General features: G+C 35.6%; 1 protein-coding gene across 6 annotated transcripts in view; it reads right to left on the bottom strand.

The window, feature by feature from the left end:
- sema4d (sema domain, immunoglobulin domain (Ig), transmembrane domain (TM) and short cytoplasmic domain, (semaphorin) 4D) overlaps positions 1-21,757 on the bottom strand; it is a 113,797-nt gene that overhangs the window by 3,748 nt on the left and 88,292 nt on the right. For all 6 annotated transcript variants that reach the window (XM_039661048.2, XM_039661044.2, XM_039661045.2 and 3 more), the window contains 13 exons: positions 12,361-12,494; positions 9,680-9,825; positions 9,504-9,566; positions 9,317-9,415; positions 7,798-7,891; positions 7,551-7,667; positions 5,362-5,513; positions 4,220-4,395; positions 3,840-3,996; positions 3,289-3,511; positions 2,124-2,239; positions 986-1,155; positions 631-677 (listed from right to left, as the gene is read on the bottom strand). In XM_039661048.2, the coding sequence (XP_039516982.2) occupies positions 631-677; positions 986-1,155; positions 2,124-2,239; positions 3,289-3,511; positions 3,840-3,996; positions 4,220-4,395; positions 5,362-5,513; positions 7,551-7,667; positions 7,798-7,891; positions 9,317-9,415; positions 9,504-9,566; positions 9,680-9,825; positions 12,361-12,457 (1,657 nt within the window). In that variant the 5' untranslated portion in view covers positions 12,458-12,494. The remainder of the gene's footprint in view (positions 1-630; positions 678-985; positions 1,156-2,123; positions 2,240-3,288; positions 3,512-3,839; positions 3,997-4,219; positions 4,396-5,361; positions 5,514-7,550; positions 7,668-7,797; positions 7,892-9,316; positions 9,416-9,503; positions 9,567-9,679; positions 9,826-12,360; positions 12,495-21,757) is intronic.

Here is a 21,757-nt window from a genome sequence, read left to right as displayed (position 1 = left end):
TGATAATTCATCAGACTCTAAAGTCCATTATGATATATTATACATTACATTATAATGTGCTGAGAAATTGAAAAAGTATATTTATATAAAACATTTATAATATATATATATATATATATATATATATATATATATATATATATACACAGTATATATATATATATATATACACAAATATTAATTAATAAAAATATAAATTATATAAAAATAAATGATGAGGATAATTCCACTGACTATAAAATTATGAAGTATATTCAAATATTTAGAAATTATATAGATTAAATATATTAGAAGACACTGAAAAAATGCTAAAGAAATTAAACTTAAATTTTCATAAATGGAAATAAATAAACAAACAAACAATTAAATAAATAATAATAATAATTTTATACACACACACACACACACACACACACACACATATATATATATATATATAAAATGTTTACCTTTACATGTTTATCTTTAATAAATAATAATGTAAAAATAGATAAACATTGCCCAGCTCTAGTACACACACCTCAAATCCTCTAGCAGTCATATCCGTAAAAAACAAGCAATAAAAACATGGACTATTTGAGCTTCTTTACAGAGTCTAAGTTAATATAAATGACACTGTACATTACACACCTGGAGGGCACATCCCAGCATCCCCTTTGAGGCTCTGAATCAACTTCCTGTTAAACACACAGGGGAAACACACAGCTCAGAGTAAATATAGACACATTTGATTAATGATCATAATGCCGTCTGGCTAACATATTCCAGGAAATATATTCTAAATATTTAAAAGCTTATATTTAACACTGCATGGACAAATTATAAACAAATTACACACAATTACAACATAATGTGTTCCTCATAAAATCCCAGCACAGAGATGCAGTGTCTGCAAATATTTGAGAAGTTAAAGACTAAAATCCTCCATGTCAACATGACAGACGTGCCGTCGGTCACGATGTGGCGGTCAGTTCTCATTTCTCACCGTTGTTGAGCATCATCCTGGAAAATATTAATGCAGGTAGTTGAGCGCGCGTCCCAGGCGCAGTACGGGTCTCGAGCCAGGACACAGTCCGCACAGGACAGGTACTTCTCGCAGAACGCTGTGGGACACTGAACCACGCCGGAGTCAGAACCAGCGTACAGGAACTGGGCCTGAATCAATCCGTTCAAAACAACCAATCAGTGACTCACACATGATCCACTCAAAAAATACTCTTGTAGTGTGTGCGTTTTACATGTTTTTTTTTTCTTTCAAATGTTTGAGATTAAAATATATAAATTATACAATTAAAATATAAATATGTAAATATTTGTGTTTATTAGATTGTACAGTTATATTTGTGATTATAAATTAAAATGAATAAACTTTCTTGTGTTCATGTAGTGAAAAACAGCGAAATTATGATTCCACTAAAGTTATTTTAGAACAAATATGCAAGTAAGGATATTATGTAATATGCTGTATTATATACTCTATTTTTTAAAAACAGTTTAATAAACTATATTTAAAAAAGATGATTCCTCTGACTCTAAAATTATGAAGTATAAAGTAATAAGTACCTGCATAATATATATATATATATAATACATGATAATATAAATATAATGACGAAAAATTAATGACAGATTATGAAATAAATAACATAAATTATGATTCTTCTGACAAATCTTTTCAGCACAAATATGCAAGCATGGATATTGAATAATAAAAATGCTAAAAAAATAAAAATAAAAAAATGTAAAGAAATTATGTAAAAATAAAACAAAATATGATGATTTATCTGACTATAAAATATAACATATATTTAATATATATCGAGAAATACTTGCAGAAATTATATATATATATATATATATATATATAAAATTACGATTAATATTCCTGCAGCCATTTTTCGTTCTCTTATATATTCATTGTCTGTGTGAGAATGAGAAACTGTAGAGGATTTGCTGCTGGAAGAGGAACAGAGTCTGTACAGACTGTCTGTCTCCAGCGTATGGAAACTTCCTCCCTGCTGTGGAATAACAGTGAATAAAGTGTGTTTTTGTGGATTTCATTTCACGTGCTTCATCTCTCAAATGGCCACATGACTGATAAGATGAATCTGAGCTGTTCTCACCGCCTGTGAGGAGAGTAGCAGCGTTTTTATTGGCTCGGAGTTCTTCAGCAGCTGGATCTCCTCCACCGTGTGAACCTCTCCCTCCAACACCAGAGACTTATGCAGGAAACCTTTATCTGAGGACACATCATTCAACAACATGACACCTGCATCACCACCTCCACACTTCACTGGAAACCTGAACTTTCTTGTCACCTGAGCCAATAATATTCCAATAATTTGCACGTTCATGTTTCTCTGATGTCGGTTAATAGTTTCATGACATGCAAGTAAACAGATAAAATATAATCTTTTATAAAAAAAAAATTGTTTTGACTTTGTAGCTAAAATTTCAAGTAGAGTTGAATCTCTTTTTTATTGTGATAGTGCCTCAGTCCACATTACATTCACACTGATGTTTTAATCAAAATTATATAATATTAATAATAATAATATTATTTAAACAATAATTATACTCCTACTAATTATTATTATTACATAATAATGTTAATAACAATTACAATTATTATTATTTATACAATATGTTATTATTATTATTATTATTAATATAATCATAATAATTATCTATATAAGATATTATTGTTGTTATGAATACAATTTTTTATTATATATTTATTATTAAAATAATAATTAGTTATACCATTATTATTATTTATATATATATATATATATATTTTTTTTTTTATAATAATTATTATTATTATTATTTATAATAATTAGTTTTACCATTATTATAATTTATAATATTTATATTATTATTAAGCAATTGATTAATTATTATTATTTTTATTATATTTTAATTAATTATAAAGAAAGAAAAAAATGCAGTTTTAAACTAGAAATAAAGAAATATTTATTTTTTTCATAATTATCATAATGCTTTATTTACACTAGTTACTACTACTACTAATAATAATATATGTATTAAATTCTTCACTTTCCTCAAGCTTTTATTTTGGCGAGTTTGCTGAAATGCTGCAAACTTCAGTGAACAAAAATGTTGGAAATGATGTATAATGACGTAAAGCTAGCACACGTTGTGTTCCTGAATGCACACAGCGGATCATGACGCGATTATCCCCGTTGACCCCCCGTTTGGGAAACCCTGGCGTAAAGAAACAAATCAAAACCAAACTTTTGGCATGTCTTCACCGCATTCACTCACCGGTGGCGGTGAAAATCACATCGTAGAGGTTTCCATCGAGGGCCTGAACTCTCTCCACAGCGATCTGCGTGTAGTTGACGTCTTTGGTGATGAGGCGCGGGCCGTTGCCGATGGGCAGCACGGGGTCCTCCAGCAGCGGATGGTCCCGCACGAACTGCAGAGTCTTATCCGGCAGCTGGAGGGACGAGTTGATGTTCTGCATGCGGTTCAGGTTGGTGATGCACTGAAACGCATAATAATCAGATCAAGTGATTAGCGATAGAGCAATTAATAGGAGATGTTATTAGCTTCCTGCCTGCTTGTTAACAAATATGAGTTTCACCTCAAGCCAAATATTTATTGCTAACTTAAGAGTTACAATTGTACAGTATATACATCTAACTCTTAAACCGTGTTGTGAAGATGAACGGAGGTCTTACGGGCTTGGAACGACATAAGGGTGAGTCATTAATGACATCATTTTCATTTTTGGGTGGACTAACCCTTTAAACTGAACCCCTTTATTATCGGTTTAAGGATCATGTGATCAGATACATTGGTCAAATACTAACCGCTCCGGGTCTGGGACTCGGGGTGATGCCATTAAATCGGACCCACTTGGTATGGGACTGTTCCACCGTGGCCTTCTGCATGTACTTCCCTTTGGAGAAGACCTCGTGCACCGAAGTCATGTTATACGCACACACCGCGGACAGACCAACATTCCCCCTGACACACAGAGAAACAAGAAACGTTTCACTAATGCAGAAAAAAATCCAGTCATACCACTTTTGTTTAGCATTAATCCAGTGAGTCACTCAGATCCAGGTGATGTTATGACTCGGATGAATCAAGCCAAACTGGAACAAGCGGTTTTAAACGTCACACACACTCATTTAGCACTGTGGCTTTTTATTTCCGACTAACCATAAAGAAATATGCTAAAGCTCACCACTGAGATGTAAAGACCCCATAGATGACGGTGTCTCTCCAGTGAGGGGCTTTCAGAATGAACACGTCATGAACCACATTGAAGACAAAGTTGAGCTCAGGCATGGAGCAAACCAGTTTAGCCTTCAGAAACGACGTCCACTTCTTCTGCAGAGTCCGCTGGCCTCCCAAATCACCCTGTTACAGCGAGAGACGTGACACATTTTAGAGAGAAATGTTTACAATGGTACATCTGCATGGTGTCATTAACATGAAGTAAATATTTCATTACAACTGGAACTAAAACTAACCACAGCCTCAAGCACTGAAAGGCTTCTGTGATCACAAACACTTTGTGTAGAGGTGAAATTTTATTTCATCAGTTCATCATGCGTTTTGTTTTGTTTAAAGCAGGATGTTAAAATAAAGAAATGAGTTGTTGGTTGATTTCTGAAGGATCATGTGACGCTGAAGACTGGAGAAATGATGCTGAAAATACAGCTTTGATCACTGGAATAAATTACATTTTACAATATATTTAAATACAATTCAGCTATTTTAAATTGTAATAATATTTCACCATTTTATTGTTTTAACTGTATTTTTGAACAAATGAATGCAGAGCAGAAGAGACTTTATTTAAAAACATTAAAAAAAAGTGTACTTGGTCAAAACTTTAGAACGGTAGTGTATAATTTATAATAGATAAATATGTGTGTTTGGCTCATGGTCAGGGTCTAGTACAGTCTGAAATTTCATTCTGCTTTGTTTTCAATTATGTCTCTGAAATATTTGGTAATTATTACTTCCGGATGAACTTTTGCTAATTTCAACAGCACGCTGAGCCATAAACTAAACATGCTTCCAAAATAAACATTAATATGCACCAAAAAATGGCTTGCAAGAATATCTTCAGCTCTGAAATGGCACATGATCAAATCTTGATTCTCTAGCAGTAAACAGAAACTGAAAGCAAGATGTTAAAAGAATGAAAAACAAAAATGAGAGATCTAGATAAGATGATGAGATAGAAGCATCCTTCTAAAGTGACAAAGACGGAAGTGTGATGTTTACTGAGTGAGAAAAAACCTAAACATGCGGAACAAATACATTTTTATGCCTTCGTTGGAAACGAAATGGAAAATGAAGAAATGGAGATCTCACCTTACAAACACGCGCGATCCTGGGGATCAGCAGCTTGCCAAAGAACTCGTACTCCACCGACACCTCCGTGAAGAAGTAGTAAATCTTATCGTCATCTCCATCCGGGCTATTCTGTCCTTCCCGGATCACATCGGCAAAGACGAAACTCGGCTCTGTGCAGACAACCAGAACCAGTCACAACTGAGCAGTGCTATTTCTAAAAAAATTTCATTCAAAAAGAAAGCAAAAAAAAAATGGGCGTAGAGAGCCAAACTTGTGGGCACTAATGCTTTATGTGTGCATTTAAATTAGGGCTGTGCAAAGATTAATTGCAATTAATCGCATCCAAAGTAAAACTTTGTTTATATAATATATTTGTGTGTGCTGTGTATAATTATTTTGTATATATAAATATACACACATGCATTTATGTATTTATATAGATTATTTATATATATATATTATATATATATACAGTATATATGTATATATATATATATATATATATATATATATATATATACGTGCAAATAATTCTTAAATATATACATGCATGCATATGTATTTATACATATAAAATAATTATACACAGCACACACAAATATATTATGTAAACTTTTATTTTGTATGCGATTAATCACAATTAATCTTTGCTCAGCCCTAATTTAAAAATTATATATTTATTTTATATGAATTGTATTTTGTTAACCATAAGGTGTTGTATGTAAATTTATTTTTTTTATTTTATACCTGTGGTTATCTTTAAGGTTGCCTTTTTTACACCTGTCTGGGAGACTACTGATGAAAATTAGCACTTTTGAGCTAACTCGGGTACATTTACATTGTTTTAATGTTGATTAAATGTACACCGTCCCTTTTCATAAAGAGAAATGAAAAAAGAAATTTTACCATCATTTATATACTGTTATAGGTTTTATTATTATTCTGAATTAGCTTTTATATCAGTTTTCGTTTTAATATTAGTAAAAAAAAAAGTGTGTTTTTGTTCATTGTTAATGTTGATTAATGTACACAGTCCCTTTTCAAATAAAGAGAAATAAAAAAAGGAAATGTAACCATCATTTATATACTGTTATAGGTTTTATTATTATTCTGAATTAGCTTTTAGCTTTTTTTTTGTTTTATTACATTAAATCATGATACCATTCAAACATTTGTGGTAAGATAAAAAAAGAGAGAAATTAGAACTTTTATTCATCAAGGACGTATTAAATTCATCATAAGTGACAGTGAAGACATTTATAATGTTACAAAAGATTATATTTTATAAATGCTTTGATAAATTTAATTAATACATATAATAAACACCAATAAATGCTGTTCATTGGACTTTCTATTCATCAAAGAATCCTGAAAATGAATATGCATCATGGTTTCCACAACCATTTTAAGCAGCACAACTGTTTTCAACATTGATAATAATAATAAATGTTTCTTGAGCAGCAAATCATCATATTAGAATGATTTCTGAAGGATCACGTGACACTGAAGACTGGAGTTTTAATTTGCAATTTTAATTTGTAATAATATCTCAATGTTACTGTTTTTACTGTATTTTTGATCAAATAAATGCAGCCTTGGTGAGCAGTCAAAAACATAAAAATGGTTGTAAATTAGCACTGCACTATTCATATACTTCAATAAATACCTTAAGATGGCTTGAAAAACACACTGTTTATTGTCTTCACGTTTCATCAGTCAAAACGTTTCTTTTTATTCAGCTTGCTGCCATAGCTGGATGCCTTTGTCCATATAAGGGATTTCCTGGAGCGTTATAAGTTATTACGTCTACGAATCCGTTTTGGACTTTCTGTGAGAGAGCACCCTCCAGCTTCGAGTATAAACGAAACAAAATACATTACACAAGAGAACGATGTTCAGATCGCCTCATTTTGGATAAGAATAAAACGGCAGCTCATGCATTGACTATCTTGTCTCTTTGTATTTAAATCTAGAATTATTCACATCGGCCCAAAAATGTGTGGGGGGACGAATTTACGTTTTATTGTGAGTGAGGGATGCACGTCCCCCCTGTTCCTCGCCTATCCCGTGCCAATGTGCTTTGAGTCTACATAGAACTCTTATTTGACTGTTCTCGATGCCTACTTGTTTATCTACATGTATTTCTACAGTATATTGCTTTTTCATACCGCTGTCTAGTCAGTGTAATGGAAACATTTGCGGCGTACCGTTGAGCCAGGACGTGGAATACTCAGTGCGCAGTAAACTCTGAGACGGAGAAGATCTAGAGATGATCGGCTCACTCCCCAGGAAGTTATAAGCGGTTCCCGAGTACAACTCGCCATCTGAACGAGAAAAACAAGCAGTTAACACACTACTACTGACAATATGAGGATATGAAGATACCAGACGAAACGCTGAGGGTGTCCTGCTGATGTGGTGTAGGTAACAGAAGGAATATGCAGGTGAACTTACCAACCATTACGGTAGTGAAACTTTGGCCCGGGTCAAAGGAGCATTTCCCCCTGCCGTCCTCTGGTCTGTTGAGCAAACTGAAATTCTGCAGAGACTAAAGAGAAATGAGCTGGTAAGAGACGTCAGAACATCCCGTTAAAGTTTTATTATTAAGTAAAAGTAAAATAAGAAATTAAATAGATATAAAGCATCATATGTAGACCTTGAATGCAATGCTACTCGCTTTAGATAAAGTGTCAGCCAAATGCGTAAATGTTAATAAGTTCAGACCACAGAGTAGAGGGTGACACGGGAGTGAATTTTCAAACCTCTCCCATCCCACTCCCACAAAAAAAATGGCGACGTATGATCATTTAAACGGATTTTATGACGAGGTTGGTGAGGATGGGAAAAATCGTACTTTTCTGTGCAAACTGCCCGTCGATAAAATAATTGTTGTCTGTGGTTGCATATGGGCTGTTGCAATAATAATAATTTAAAAAAGCTTGCAACATATGGAAAAAAGAACTATGAATGAACTAGTTCATTTTTTGAAGTATGAACTATGAACTGAACTAGTTCGTTTTAAAATGTGTGAACTGAACTTTGAACTAGTTCATGAAAAAAGTGAACTTTCCCAAAACTGGAAACTGTATATTAGTTGAGTATCATAATTTTATTACGATTCCCGGTCCTGCCCACTCCCGCTTACATTTTTTCCTTTCCCAATCCCGTGATGCATAGTGATTTTGTTGCCTCTACCACAGTCACATGATCATGTTGTCTGTCTTTATGGCAACAAAAAGAGGAAACTATTGTATTAAACAGGGCCATTGTTATCAAAATATCAGGGAAGTTCTGACAATCTAGAGAAACCAAAATGTCACACATATTGAAATTGATGATAATACTTTTGTGTTTAAAACTATATGAAGCGGAACAGCTGAGTTCCTTAAAGTAAAGATCCCAGCAATGTTGCTATTGTTAACTAAAACCATAATGCGGTTCTCGTATAGCGTCTCGTTCTGGTGAGTTAATCAAGGATTCAATTGTGATTCACACTTGCAAATTTGCATAAGCAAATTATTAGGGTTTTTTTTTTTTGAGAAGTTTGAGTAAGATTTTATATGCTTCTGTAGAAGCCATGAATAAGTGGAATTTACACTTTAAAATTTTTTGGGGGGATTTAATAGTTGCATTTAATAATTCTCAGAGAGGCCATAATATTGTATTGCTTTATGCGCAGAGTAGCTCATTCCTTCATAAAAGATGCTCACAGAGCCTTTTATAACTCCAGATTTATAATATTTCTTTGCCACAAATGTTATTCAAAATATTTGTAATGTTATGTATCTGTGTGGTGGTTAGTTTGGTTCAAAATTTAAAACACTTTATTGAAGAATTTCACAACATCCATTTGGAGAAAATAGATGCTGATAAAAAGCTGAGGCCTACTGTTGCCCGATTCCAAACTTGTAAACATCTTTCACAGTTGAGTGTTTTGAAGGTTTAATTAGTGAATGCTAAGAGTTGTACACACCAGATAATCACAGAGAGGTTGAAACGCATGAGTCCCGCAAACATACAGATTGTCTTCATCCAGGACTTGCAAAACTCGAACGTAATTTCGACAATCCGTCTGTCACACAAGCACAAAAAAACATTACTTACAAACATTCCACCATCAGTGATGAAATATTCAGATCGAAGACATTTTTCCACATTACCTCTTTAGATTTCCCCTTTAAAATACACATTGACATGTCGTTCTCTGGAACTTTCCACATCAGCTGAAATAGACCACAGTCAATACAACATCACAACACCGTCCGCTAACTGTGACTCACATGAAGAGTCTTTAAAAGAGATTTCAGCAACATGACATGGCAGGAATAATTCTCACCTGGTTGCTCTTGATTGACACATCGTTCATGTTGAGTTGGTAGATGACCTCTCGAGCGCCCACGTACAGCACACCTCGGTCCTCGCTCAGCAGGAGAGTCGTGTAGTTAAACACATCCGGCTCCCAGAACTCCAGCAGGTTCACTTCTACAGAAACGCAGACACACATTAGCAAACCATCAGATGGGATTTGTGGGTCCTGGCTGAGATCGTCCTGGAAATAAACGGCAGACATATCTGACTAAGACGGAAAATTCAAGGAGAAAAACGTCTGGAAAAGAAAGGCCATTTTCTGGAATCTCTTTACGTCTGCTGAATGAGTGCATTGCACATTTTTAAAATGGAATAAACTTTCAAGTAGTTCACTTTTAACAAAAAACTTTTGCTGATAATTTACTCACCCCCATGTCATCCAAGATGTCCATGTCTTTCTTTCTTCGGTCGAAAAGAAATTAAGGTTTTTGATGAAAACATTCCAGGATTTTTTTTGCATATAATGCACTTCAATGGGAACCAAACGGTTCAAGGTCCAAAAGACAGTTTCAGTACAAACTGTTCAAAGGGCTTTAAACGATTCCAGTCGATGAATAAGGGTCTAATCAAGCAAAACGATCGCTCATTTAATAAATAAATAACAAAGTTTAAGTTTTATAAGGTCAAATGGTCGCCTTGCTCTGTTCTGTGATGCGCGTTTGTGACTCTCCTGTTCGAACGCGTTCATCAAAATGAACAAATCTTTTTTCGTGTCATTCGGTTCATTCAACGAACGAAATGAACGAGTTGACTCGGGAAAAGATTTGTTCATTTTGATGAACGAGTTCGAATGGGAGAGTCACGAACGCTCATCACAGAACAGAGCAAGCGACCATTTGAGCTTATAAAACTTAAACTTTGCTTTTTTTTTAAATGAGCGATCGTTTTGCTTGATAAGACCAACTTTTTTTTCATTTTTTGTCATCTTGGATGACATGGGGTGAGTAAATTATCAGCAAAAGTTTTTTTTAAAGTGAACTACTCCTTTAAAGGGGTCCTATCAAACTTGTTTTATATGTTCATGTTCTTGGGTGTGTAATGTTGCTGTTTGAGCGTGAAAAAGCTCTGCAAAGTTACAGAGAGTTCATCTCTTTATCAGTGTCAGTGTTTCTGAACTCTTGAAACGCCTCCATTGTAGTCTTCAGTTTCTTCCGGGAACCAACACCTCACACAATATTCCTCATTTAAATAATTAATATGTAGAATAAAGGGGCGGGGACTAGTTGAGTTAGTTAGTTGTGTGTTGAAACTCATGTTAGGGTAAGGGGCGGGACATTTCCCAAACACAGTCGAAGCGCTCGACTAATCACAACACAAGCTCCAGCAGACCAATCAGAGCACAGTATACTTTTCAGAAGGAGGGGCTTCATAGAGACAGGAACTAAACAGAGCGTTACTGACAGACTGGGAAGAGAGGCGCTGAAACAACCGACAATATGGGACAAATAATGTGTTTTTTTTTTACATTCAAGCATGAAAACCTATTTTAGTACAGCCGAAAAACAAAATCTAGACAAAAGGGCATAAGAGGTCTTTCTTTAAGAAAGTAAAAAGGGTACATTTTGATTACAATAGCTTCTTCTGGAGGACACAAATGACCAAGTGCAATAGCCGTAATTCTTCAACACTTTATTTTTAGTAAGGAATATTTATACACTACATGTATATTTGAGCATGAGCACTCAAAGATAGTTATGTGTCACTGGCACACTTCAGTTTTGTTTGGTGGCCAGTTTGGAGTGTGTGCATGCGTGTGAGTTTACGGAACATACTTGCGGCTCTCGGGTCTCCAGTGGCCAGACGTCTGCAGGCGCCACATGTGTGTGCTGATGCTATTTGTGTTAGAAAAGCCACTCATCGAACTTCCTGTGATGGTGAAACATGCTTATATACATATACATTTATATATATAGATACTGTATATATATATATATATACTGTATGTATAATGTACATATATTACTGGTGAAAAGTTTGGGGATGAAATGTTTTAATGTTTTTCTCTTATGTCTCTTATGTTCACCAAAGCTGCATTTATCTGATCAAAAACACAGTGAAAACTGTAATATTGTGAAATATTACAACAAATTAAAAAACATTTTAAAATGTAATTTATTCCAGTGATCAAAGCTGTATTTTCAGCATCATAACTCCAGTCTTCTGTGTCACATGATCCTTCAGAAATCACTCTAATATGATGATTTTCTGCTCAAAAAAACTTTTATATTATCAAGGTTGTGCTTTTTGTGGAATATTATTTATATATACATTTAATCTTGACATTTTTTCAAAAGAACAACATTTATTTGAAATAGAATAGATTGAGAATAAAATATTTTGCAATTTTGTTATTGTAATTGATCAATTAAACGTATGCTTGCTGAATAAAAGTAGTCATTTCTTTAAGACAAATCCACAAATCATAGTGACATTGTGTGTGTATACATCTCACATACATATAAAAAAGGTATGTATATACAGCATAAACACACACACACAGTTTAGAAGTTTAGAGGCTTCACCATCACAGGAAGTTCGGTGTGTGGCTTTTCTAACACACATAGCATCAGCAAACACGTGGCGCCTGCAGACGTTTGACACCCATTACATTTTTGAAAATAAAAAAATAAAAATGAACCCTTCACTCACCATCCTGCTTCCATGAGCTCCTGGGAACGCTGGAGGGGCCGTGTGTGGAAACTTCCAGAAGCAATCCCAGAAACACTCCTAACACGCTCAGAGCCATGTTGGACTCCGGGATCTTCGGTAGCGTGATGTTTCCTCTGTGAGAACGACAGAGAGAAAAGGAAGAGAAGACAGCCGTTAGTCGCACTACGAGCTCCACATCTGAGACAATCACAGCCAATGAAATGGAGAAATTTAGCATGTTCAAACTGACACGTGTCATCATTTAGCGGTAAATCCCTTTAGATGAAGTGCTTACTTTGCACACAATGACAAATCACATAATGAGAATGAATATACATCATATTCACCCTGCTCATTTCCATACAATGAACAAAACAGCACCATACATGTCATTTTTAATATATACAGTACCATGGTCCATACTGTTGAATACAATTCTCATGCTCTAAACTATTTACAGCATAAAAATATATTGCAAAACATAAATAATTCTTGATACAATGATGACAGAAAGTGTGATTATCAAATCAAGGCTGTTATATACTTAAATAAATATATGCACTCACTGCTGGTTTCAGAGTGAAGTCTGGCGCTGTTTTCATTTACATTAAATTGCATTTATTTGTTTGCAAGAAAACCACCAAAAATAAAAGTTTGATTGTTTATAATATGTAAAAAAAAAAGAATTTTAGAAGTAAATAATAGTAATTTACAGCTGTACTAAAAAAATATATATTTTTTTAATTAAATTACATTTCTTATTTTGTTTAGTAATAAATGGGTGAATGCGAGGCAAAATGTAAAGCGCATTGGTGGCCATTTGGGTCTGTAAAAAGCAATATATAAATGCAGTCCATTTACCATAATATTTAAAAATAAAATATTTACAAAAATATATAAAAAATAAATATAAATAAACATACATACATATTATAATTTTTTTTCCCTATATGAGGAGTTTTTGAAAAGTTTGTTCACGTCATTGTTACTGAAAGGGGTTTGATTTGGTTCTTGTAACTTGCATACCCAACTTGCGAAGTGTTTAGCACTAAAAAGATTCATTTTTAAAAAAAATTGTTTTCATTTGTTAACATTAGTTAATGTACAAACTAACACGAACTAATCTCGATACATAACCATCATACATTTATCACTGTACTTGTTAATCTTTGTTAACGTTACTAAAAATACAGCTGTTCATTGTTTGTTCAAGTTAGTTCACATTGCGTTAACTAATATAACTTTTGATTTGAATAATGTTTTAGAAAATGTTTAAATTAGCAAAAATAAACAAATGCTGTTATAAAAAATGCCTAATGTACTGTAGGTAACTAATGTTAACTAATGAAACCTTATTGTAAAATGTGACTATTATTTTTTTTCTCTATATGCAGATGTACAAAATCCCCCAGCTTGAATAGAGCTATTCAAGTCATCTGGGGAAATTTACTGTATTTTTTTCATATTGCAATGTATATTGCAGAAAGACTTAATAATGCTGTCAGCTTTTCCAATGCAGAATGTGCCTTTATGGATGAACTTCTAATAGTCATTCATAGTTGGAAGGCGCAACATTCACATGAAACGAGCCCAGCTTCAGGCAGAACAGCAGCGCTTGGAAGGAGAGAACAGAAATGCGATGACAAGCGACCAAAATTAGCATCAGTGAGATAAAGCCAAAACATCCCTCTCGCTCGCTATCAGCGCAGGCCTGTTAGCATAGCATGTGCTCACTGTCCCGTGAGGTAAAAACAGCATGTCCCGTGTCCTTGAACTCAGATTCAGTCCAAGATCACCAAGATCAGATTCAGCCCACAGTTCAAGATCAATAACCTATATGACATCAGCGCCTGACGATGACAGTAAACTGGACCGGTTGATTTTTCAGAAATTCCCCTGAACTGATATCTAAGCCACAGGGAAGTGAAGTAGAGGCACAACTCATGCTTCTGAAATGACAACTAAACCTCAGGACAGAAAAATGACACCTGCTATAATGATTTTCATGACAGCTCGTATTTAAAATCATCTAGAGGTGGTCATTTAAGACACAACCTTCATCTCCTTACAGAGATGTGCAAAACTAGATTTTATATAAAACGTATGCATGTAAAAATCAACATAACACTTAAATGTCATAATATAACATGCATTAGTATTGGTGGTTCATAAGCAGGGATATCCTGACAGGTGTTCAGTGAAAGTGTTTTTAAAGTCCAACAAATGGTCACCATATGTGCTCCATGTTATTGTTCTGTGGAGAAAATTGAAAAGACAAAAGAAAACAAATGAAGCGAAGAGAGTGGAATGTAATAAGATACAGGAAACTCAAGGAAACATCATTTGAACATGTGAACATCACCGGAGACACTAAACGGCCCCAAGCAAAGACAGAACACAAACTGCAGCGCTCAGCTTATATCGGCTCTTCAGATTCACCTGTTTCATTGCTTTCATTCTGATCTGAGAGAGAAGAACTTATCGTATCCTTAGAACATGGATTTAACAAGACACAGTGCTTTAAAAGAGGAAAATCACTGGAAAACACGTTTCAACAGTCGGAAAAATAAAAGAAAAGTACATTACGCTTAACTTTGCATTCAATCACTGAACTGAAAGGAGAGTCAAACTGGGTCATTTTCAAATACAAACTTAAAGGAGTAGTTCATTTTTTTTTTTTAACTTTTGCTGATAATTTACAAACCTTTCTTTCTTCAGTCGAAAAGAAATTAAGGTTTTTGATAAACATTCCAGGATTTTCTCCATATAATGGACTTCAGTGGTAACCAAACTGTTCAAAGGGCTTTAAATGATTTTAGACGATGAATAAGGGTCTTATCAAGCGAAATGATCACTTATTTAAAAGGAAAATAACAGAGTTGAAGTTTTATAAGCTAAAATGGCCGCCTTGTTTTGTTCTGTGATGCACGTTCGTGACTCTACTGTTCGAACTCGTTCATCAAAATGAACAAATCTTTTTTCATGTCTTTAGGCTCATTCAATGAACAAAATGAATGAATTGACTCGGGAAAAGATTTATTCATTTTGATAAACGAGTTCTAACAGGAGGCGTTTTAGCCTTTATGTAAATATGCCTATGTAATATTGTATGTCTTTTAATAAACTGTCTGTATTTTTGGACCAGGTGTGTGTCCTAATAATAATAAAGTTAGTTAGGAGAGTCATGAGCTTATAAAACTTAAATTTTGTGATTTATTTATTAAATGAGCCATCATTTTGCTTGATAAGACCCTTATTCATCGCCTGGAATCGTTTAAAGCCCTTTGAACAGTTTGCAGTTTGTACTGAAACTGTCTTTTAGACCTTGAACCGTTTGGTTACCAGTAAAGTCCATTACATGGAGAAAAATCCTGGAATGTTTTCATCAAAAACCTTAATTTCTTTTTGACTGAAGACTCTTTTGGAGTATTCTCTTAACCAGTGCGGTTTCCATGTTTATTTTAACACTGTATTGTTTAATTTTATAAAACACCCACTAGGGACTAACAGTAAAAATTAGCCTCTGAAAAAATATTGTAGTATGGAACATGAGCTTATGTAACATACTTGTCCCTATTAAAATAAAAAATTACATTCATACCATATATATTTAAATATGACTGTTGTGTCAAATACAACCAAATGTTCATGGTCTCTGGCCATTTTTTATTTCTAAAGATAGATATAGTATTCGCAGTTGATACAATACTGAAGGCACTTGCACACTGAGTCCGAAATTTTCGAAAGTTCCGTTTTTTCGTATTCGTGATTCGGTGGTTCTGAATTGTCAAAAAAAAACCATTCAACTGCTTGCTACAGATGCGAAAAACGCAGAAAATCGAACCCGATCCAATTTTTTTATAACGGACGAAAGTTTTGGAGGCAGTATGCAAGCGTGATTGACACAATGTGAGGTCGTATTTATTTTTTTTTACATGCGAAAATTTCGGATGCGAATTTCGGAAATGGCCTTAAGTTTGCAAAATTAAAAAAAAATTAACCTGAAAATAATCTCATCACAAGTATTTATACATTTCCATTCCAAATTTCAATTAATTCCAGTTGAGAAATTTGATCTGATTTGATCTTAGTTTTACTGTTATAAAATTGTGAAAGTAGTAAATGAACATTGACAACATGACATTCGAATGACATGGTGGAAGCATCAGACAAAAATAAAAAAAACTATAGAAAATGACTACTTTTTTTAGTTGTTGTGGCTTTAGACATCAGATGATTTAATGTGCTTCAGATATGAAAAGGAAAACTGAACTCAAACTGACACGAGGGCCGTGATTGACCCTGCAGGACAGCAACACCAGTGACGGATGCATTGGAAATCAACACAGTAAAATTACAACCATTGATCAACATCAGACGAGATTTCACAGCTTCAGGGAGGAAACAAACACACGTGTGCAACAAATTCTACCGACGACCCTCAATGTACGGAACTGCTAAAAGGAGGTCACACATACACAAAGACCCTGTTGTGTGTGTGAGGGGAGAATTACACTCACTAAACAATCAACAAAAGCTAGACGTATGTGTGTGTGTCTGTGTGTGAGCGCACGACATGGTCTCTGACACACTGCACTTTCCCAGAGAAATTCATTCACATGATGCAACACAGTGCGTTTCCATTACAGATTGATGGAGATTTGTGGGATGCACATCCAGGGCACGAAGCTCCCGTTCCACCACATCCCAAAGATGCTCTATTGGGTTGAGATCTGGTGACTGTGGGGGCCATTTTAGTACAGTGAACTCATTGTCATGTTCAAGAAACCAATTTGAAATGATTCGAGCTTTGTGAGATGGTACATTATCCTGCTGGAAGTAGCCATCAGAGGGATGAACATGGTCAGAAACAATGCTCAGGTAGGCCGTGGCATTTAAACGATGCCCAATTGGCATTAAGGGGCCTAAAGTGTGCCAAGAAAACATCCCCCACACCATTACACCACCACCACCAGCCTGCACAGGTGTAAAAATCCATGATGGATCCATGTTCTCATTCTGTTTACGCCAAATTCTGACTCTACCATCTGAATGTCTCAACAGAAATCGAGACTCATCAGACCAGGCAACATTTTTTCAGTCTTGAACTGTCCAATTTTAGTGAGCTCTTGTAAATTGTAGCCTCTTCTTCCTATTTGTAGTGGAGATGAGTTGTAGCCCAGCTGTTGTAGCCCATCCACCTCAAGGTTGTGTGTGTTGTGGCTTCACAAATGCTTTGCTGCATACCTCGGTTGAAACGAGTGGTTATTTCAGTCAAAGTTGCTCTTCTATCAGCTTGAATCAGTCGGCCCATTCTCCTCTGACCTCTAGCATCAACAAGGCATTTTAGCCCACAGGACTGACGCATACTGGATGATTTTCCCTTTCACACCATTCTTTGTAAACCCTAGAAATGATTGTGTGTGAAAATCCCAGTAACTGAGCAGATTGTGAAATACTCAGTCCGGCCTATAAGGCACCAACAACCATGCCACGCTCAAAATTTCTTAAATCACCTTTCTTTCCCATTCTGACATTCAGTTAGGAGTTCAGGAGATTGTCTTGACCAGGACCACACCCCTAAATTCATTGAAGCAACAGCCATGAGATTGGTTGATTAGATAATTGCATTAACAAGAAATTGAGCAGGTGTTCCTAATAATCCTTGTGAGTGTATATCAGAGCCATCGTACTAGACATTATTATTTTTAATGGATGAGACGTGGCATGTTATCCAAGCATTAATGGCAAGGGAAGACCGTTATACTTGAGAGCGACACATATGAGGAGTTTCTTTGTGTTTCTCTCTCATTTCTGCTCCGAGGTCTTGATTGTGGCCTTACTTTGAGGTTTAGAATCCAGAATTCCTGTAATTATTTTTTTTCTTTTATTAATTTAATAAACAACTCCGTCTTGTATTCTGTCCAAACACACAGCGTCTTCTAAGTCAGGCGACTGTTTCCATTGCAGTTTTGCCAAATGTGTTTTTTTCAGCCAATTCGAAAAAGAAATATCAAATGGGCGTAAAATCTTTTTTGCGATAAACGAGAGTTTGTGAAATTGACATGTTTACATTGTGCGTATTTTCAATTCGCAATTTCAATTTGTGCAATTTAAAGTGTAATGGATTGGAAACACGGCTACTGTTCGCCAAACGGAAAAAGAGCAGAAAAAGAAAATGGCGATCTATGCACCAACCCAAAACAAGAGTTCAGACGGCACGCAAGAGTTTGCTAGTCGCCTATACGCTGAGTTTACATTCATTTTTGTGGCGCGCTCCACAAACTTCACAGAAAGGAAACTGAGACAACAGAAAGCGGCATCTTGTTCGTTTTCTTTATTTTACAAAAGCACAATGATTTGGTTTTATTGTGAGTACACAAATAAAAACGGACCTGTGCAAAAGTCTTAGGCATGTTAGTATTTTTACCTCCCAAAAATGGTTTTAAGCCAAATATTTTTATCTTTTGCTGTACTGTGTCAGTAGGAAATATCAGTTTACATTTCCAAATATTCCTTTTATATGTGTGTGTATATTAGGGGTGTAGAAGAAAGACAAACAGACAGGTAAATACATGCATACACACACACACACACACTGCATGTGATCTCGCACACATCTCATATGCACACACAGCCCTCTTTTCCTGCATTAATACTCTTGAAGCCTACATTTTGTCGAGCACCTGTTTCGTGTCCGCTGCACGCACAGGCTCAGAAATGCAAGCTGGGTTTAAACCGTGGCGTCTTGCCAACTGGGCAACCAAGTGGCCGTTCTCAAACATTCAGTGTCTGCCAACTGTGCCCTTCCCTCTCTCTCTCTCTCTCTCTCTCTCTCTGCCCGGGCACTCACAGAGACGGCACAGTGATCGATGCCACTCGCTGCCGACTCACAACACTTTCTGCCAGAATCAGCTTTCCCACTACGCCCGCTGACAGCTCTCACAATCCCTCTCTTTCTCTGCACCCTCTCATGCTTCAAGGGCCTGTGTGGTTTGTTCTTTAGGTTCTTGTTTTTCCTTTCCAAGAGTATGAGAGTTTGCCTCCCACCTTCAACCTGTCCACTCATCACTAAAAAACAAAACTTGGCAGACGCATTCACATAGAGTGACTGACATTGCATTTAAGGTATACAGGTCATCAGTTCATGCATCCCTTGAAATGAGAAAAGATTGTTTAAAGAAACCATGTTTACAATTTGTTTTAAAAGAAACCATGAAACGGGATGTATAATGTGTTTAAGTTCTGTAAGGTGATGCATTTCTGAGCAAAATACAGGGATTCATTTTCTATATCAGAATGGTTTAGATCTGGTTCACTCAGAAATACATCACATGGGTTGTAAAATGGGTTGCATATTGCATGCAAATGAGTGTTGACGTCTGCTTCTCATTAGCAGTCCAGTAAGCACAGCAGAATATGTGGCTGGCAGAACTGCGGAGGACCCAGAAATACTGCGGTGAACACAAAGTCTTTGGTTTGGCATGAAATATGATTCATCTTTCATGATATGATGGCCCTGTGGAATTAATCACATGCAAAGAAACTACAAAAAAAAAAAAACTTAAAGCTACACTGTGCAACTCTTTTAGTTTATTCTTAGCTAAAAACACTTAGTTCTTTCAAAAATATATATGCTCATTAATGTATATTTACTTCATTCAAATAATAAAGTATTCTTGTGAGTGTATAATAAGCCGGGTAAGGGGTTCTAATGTCGGTCGCCATGTTGCCCCTCCATCTTGAAAGTACATTAGCCAAAGAGGGACATACCCGTTAAATCAAGCTTCGCCTTTTGCGTTCACGTTTGAGTTAACACCCATGGACGAGGTCGAACTGGAAGCCATGTTAACCTTGGACTACATTGGCCACCGTAGGAGTTAAAACGAAATTGGAATCGAGAGGAACAGAAACTTATATTCACTGGATGGTCATATACCTTTTCACCGCTAGATGGGGGTAAAAAAAAAAAAATCACACAGTGTAGCTTTAAATCTAACAGTTAACATAAACAGTGATAAATGCAAATACCATAACTCGTGATATTTTGCAATGACAATTCCAACATTTGTGTCTCAATACTTTTTGAGGTCACAGAGTATATTAAAAGCGCTGTGAAAGCTGCAAAAAGCTTTAGAATTTCTTTCTAAATAAAACTAGCAGCAGCACAGCTACAGTTATGACTTAAATAACTTCAGGACAGAAACTGTAGGTAATGGAAACCCAATGCAAAGGACAGAAAATAGCAGCTTCACGTGTAATTACAGCTGTACATCAGTGCAGAAAGTGCAGGGCAGCTCTGACGTGACCACACTGAAGCCTGATGAAGGGTCAGTCCCTGTAAAAACTTATATTTAGGCAGAGCTACAGAGAGCTTTAAAATACACACACTCCACGCGAGCTGCAGGAAGGAGCAGAATCATATGTGAAGAAAGTGAGGTGCATTTCAAGAGCACACACACACACACACACTATAATGACTACCTCTGCTGCCCCATCAAAAGAAAAACTTCATTTTCAACATCTGCGTGTCTAAACTCTTAAAAATAAAGCTTCCAGAAGGGGTTTTACAGATTGATGACATAAAAGAGCCTTTTTAAAAGAACCGTTTAAGTTGCCAAGATGCCACAAAGGACCTTTAAATTCCAATGATGTAAAAAATTACAGTCATAAAAGAACCTTTCATTTCCTATAATAAAAAAGGACTTTTTAACTTCCTTTAAAGGTGCTATATGTAACTTTTCTACTAAAATGAATAATTTTTTTATTGCCTGTGTGTGAAGGGGTTGTAATCACACATTACAATGATCCGCTTGTGGGGTGTTGCTATTCCCTCTTAAGGCCAGTATTCCGATTTCTATGTGAAGTCTCCGGGTCGGATTTTCTGCGAAATCCATCGGATGTGACGTGCATGCGCGCTCCCGAGCCTGTCTCCTTTATATACAGTCTAGGGATGGGACGATAACCGGTTTCACGATAAACCGTGATAAAATGTACTGACGGTTAGTATTATCGTTTAAAATTTAATTATCATTAAAACCGTGTTTGATTATCGCGATTTTAATCACTCACTGAATCCTGTCGGCCAGTCTGACGCAGGCGCGCAGCACGCAATATTTTTTTAAATTACTCTTCGAGAAGGAATGGTGGAAGGCAGTGACTATGCTCAGGAGATTTTTTAGCCTTTTAAAAGGACCAAATCTGAGGTGTGGTCATATTTTGGGTTTTACAAAAGTCCTGAGGGAAACTTGATCGAGGATGGTCACCCTGTCTGCCGAACAAAAACTCACTGCAATAGAAACACTTCAAATCTGCCGAGTCGTCTTGTGTGATCATCACCCGAACGCAAGGCAAGTTAACTTTGACCTTAATACCAAAACTACGTCTGGGAATCAAT

The sequence above is a fragment of the Pimephales promelas genome, chromosome 19 (assembly GCF_988280905.1).
Source record: "Pimephales promelas chromosome 19, fPimPro1.hap1.1, whole genome shotgun sequence".
Lineage (NCBI taxonomy): Eukaryota > Metazoa > Chordata > Actinopteri > Cypriniformes > Leuciscidae > Pimephales > Pimephales promelas.
This window is presented reverse-complemented; position numbering and strand designations above follow the sequence as displayed.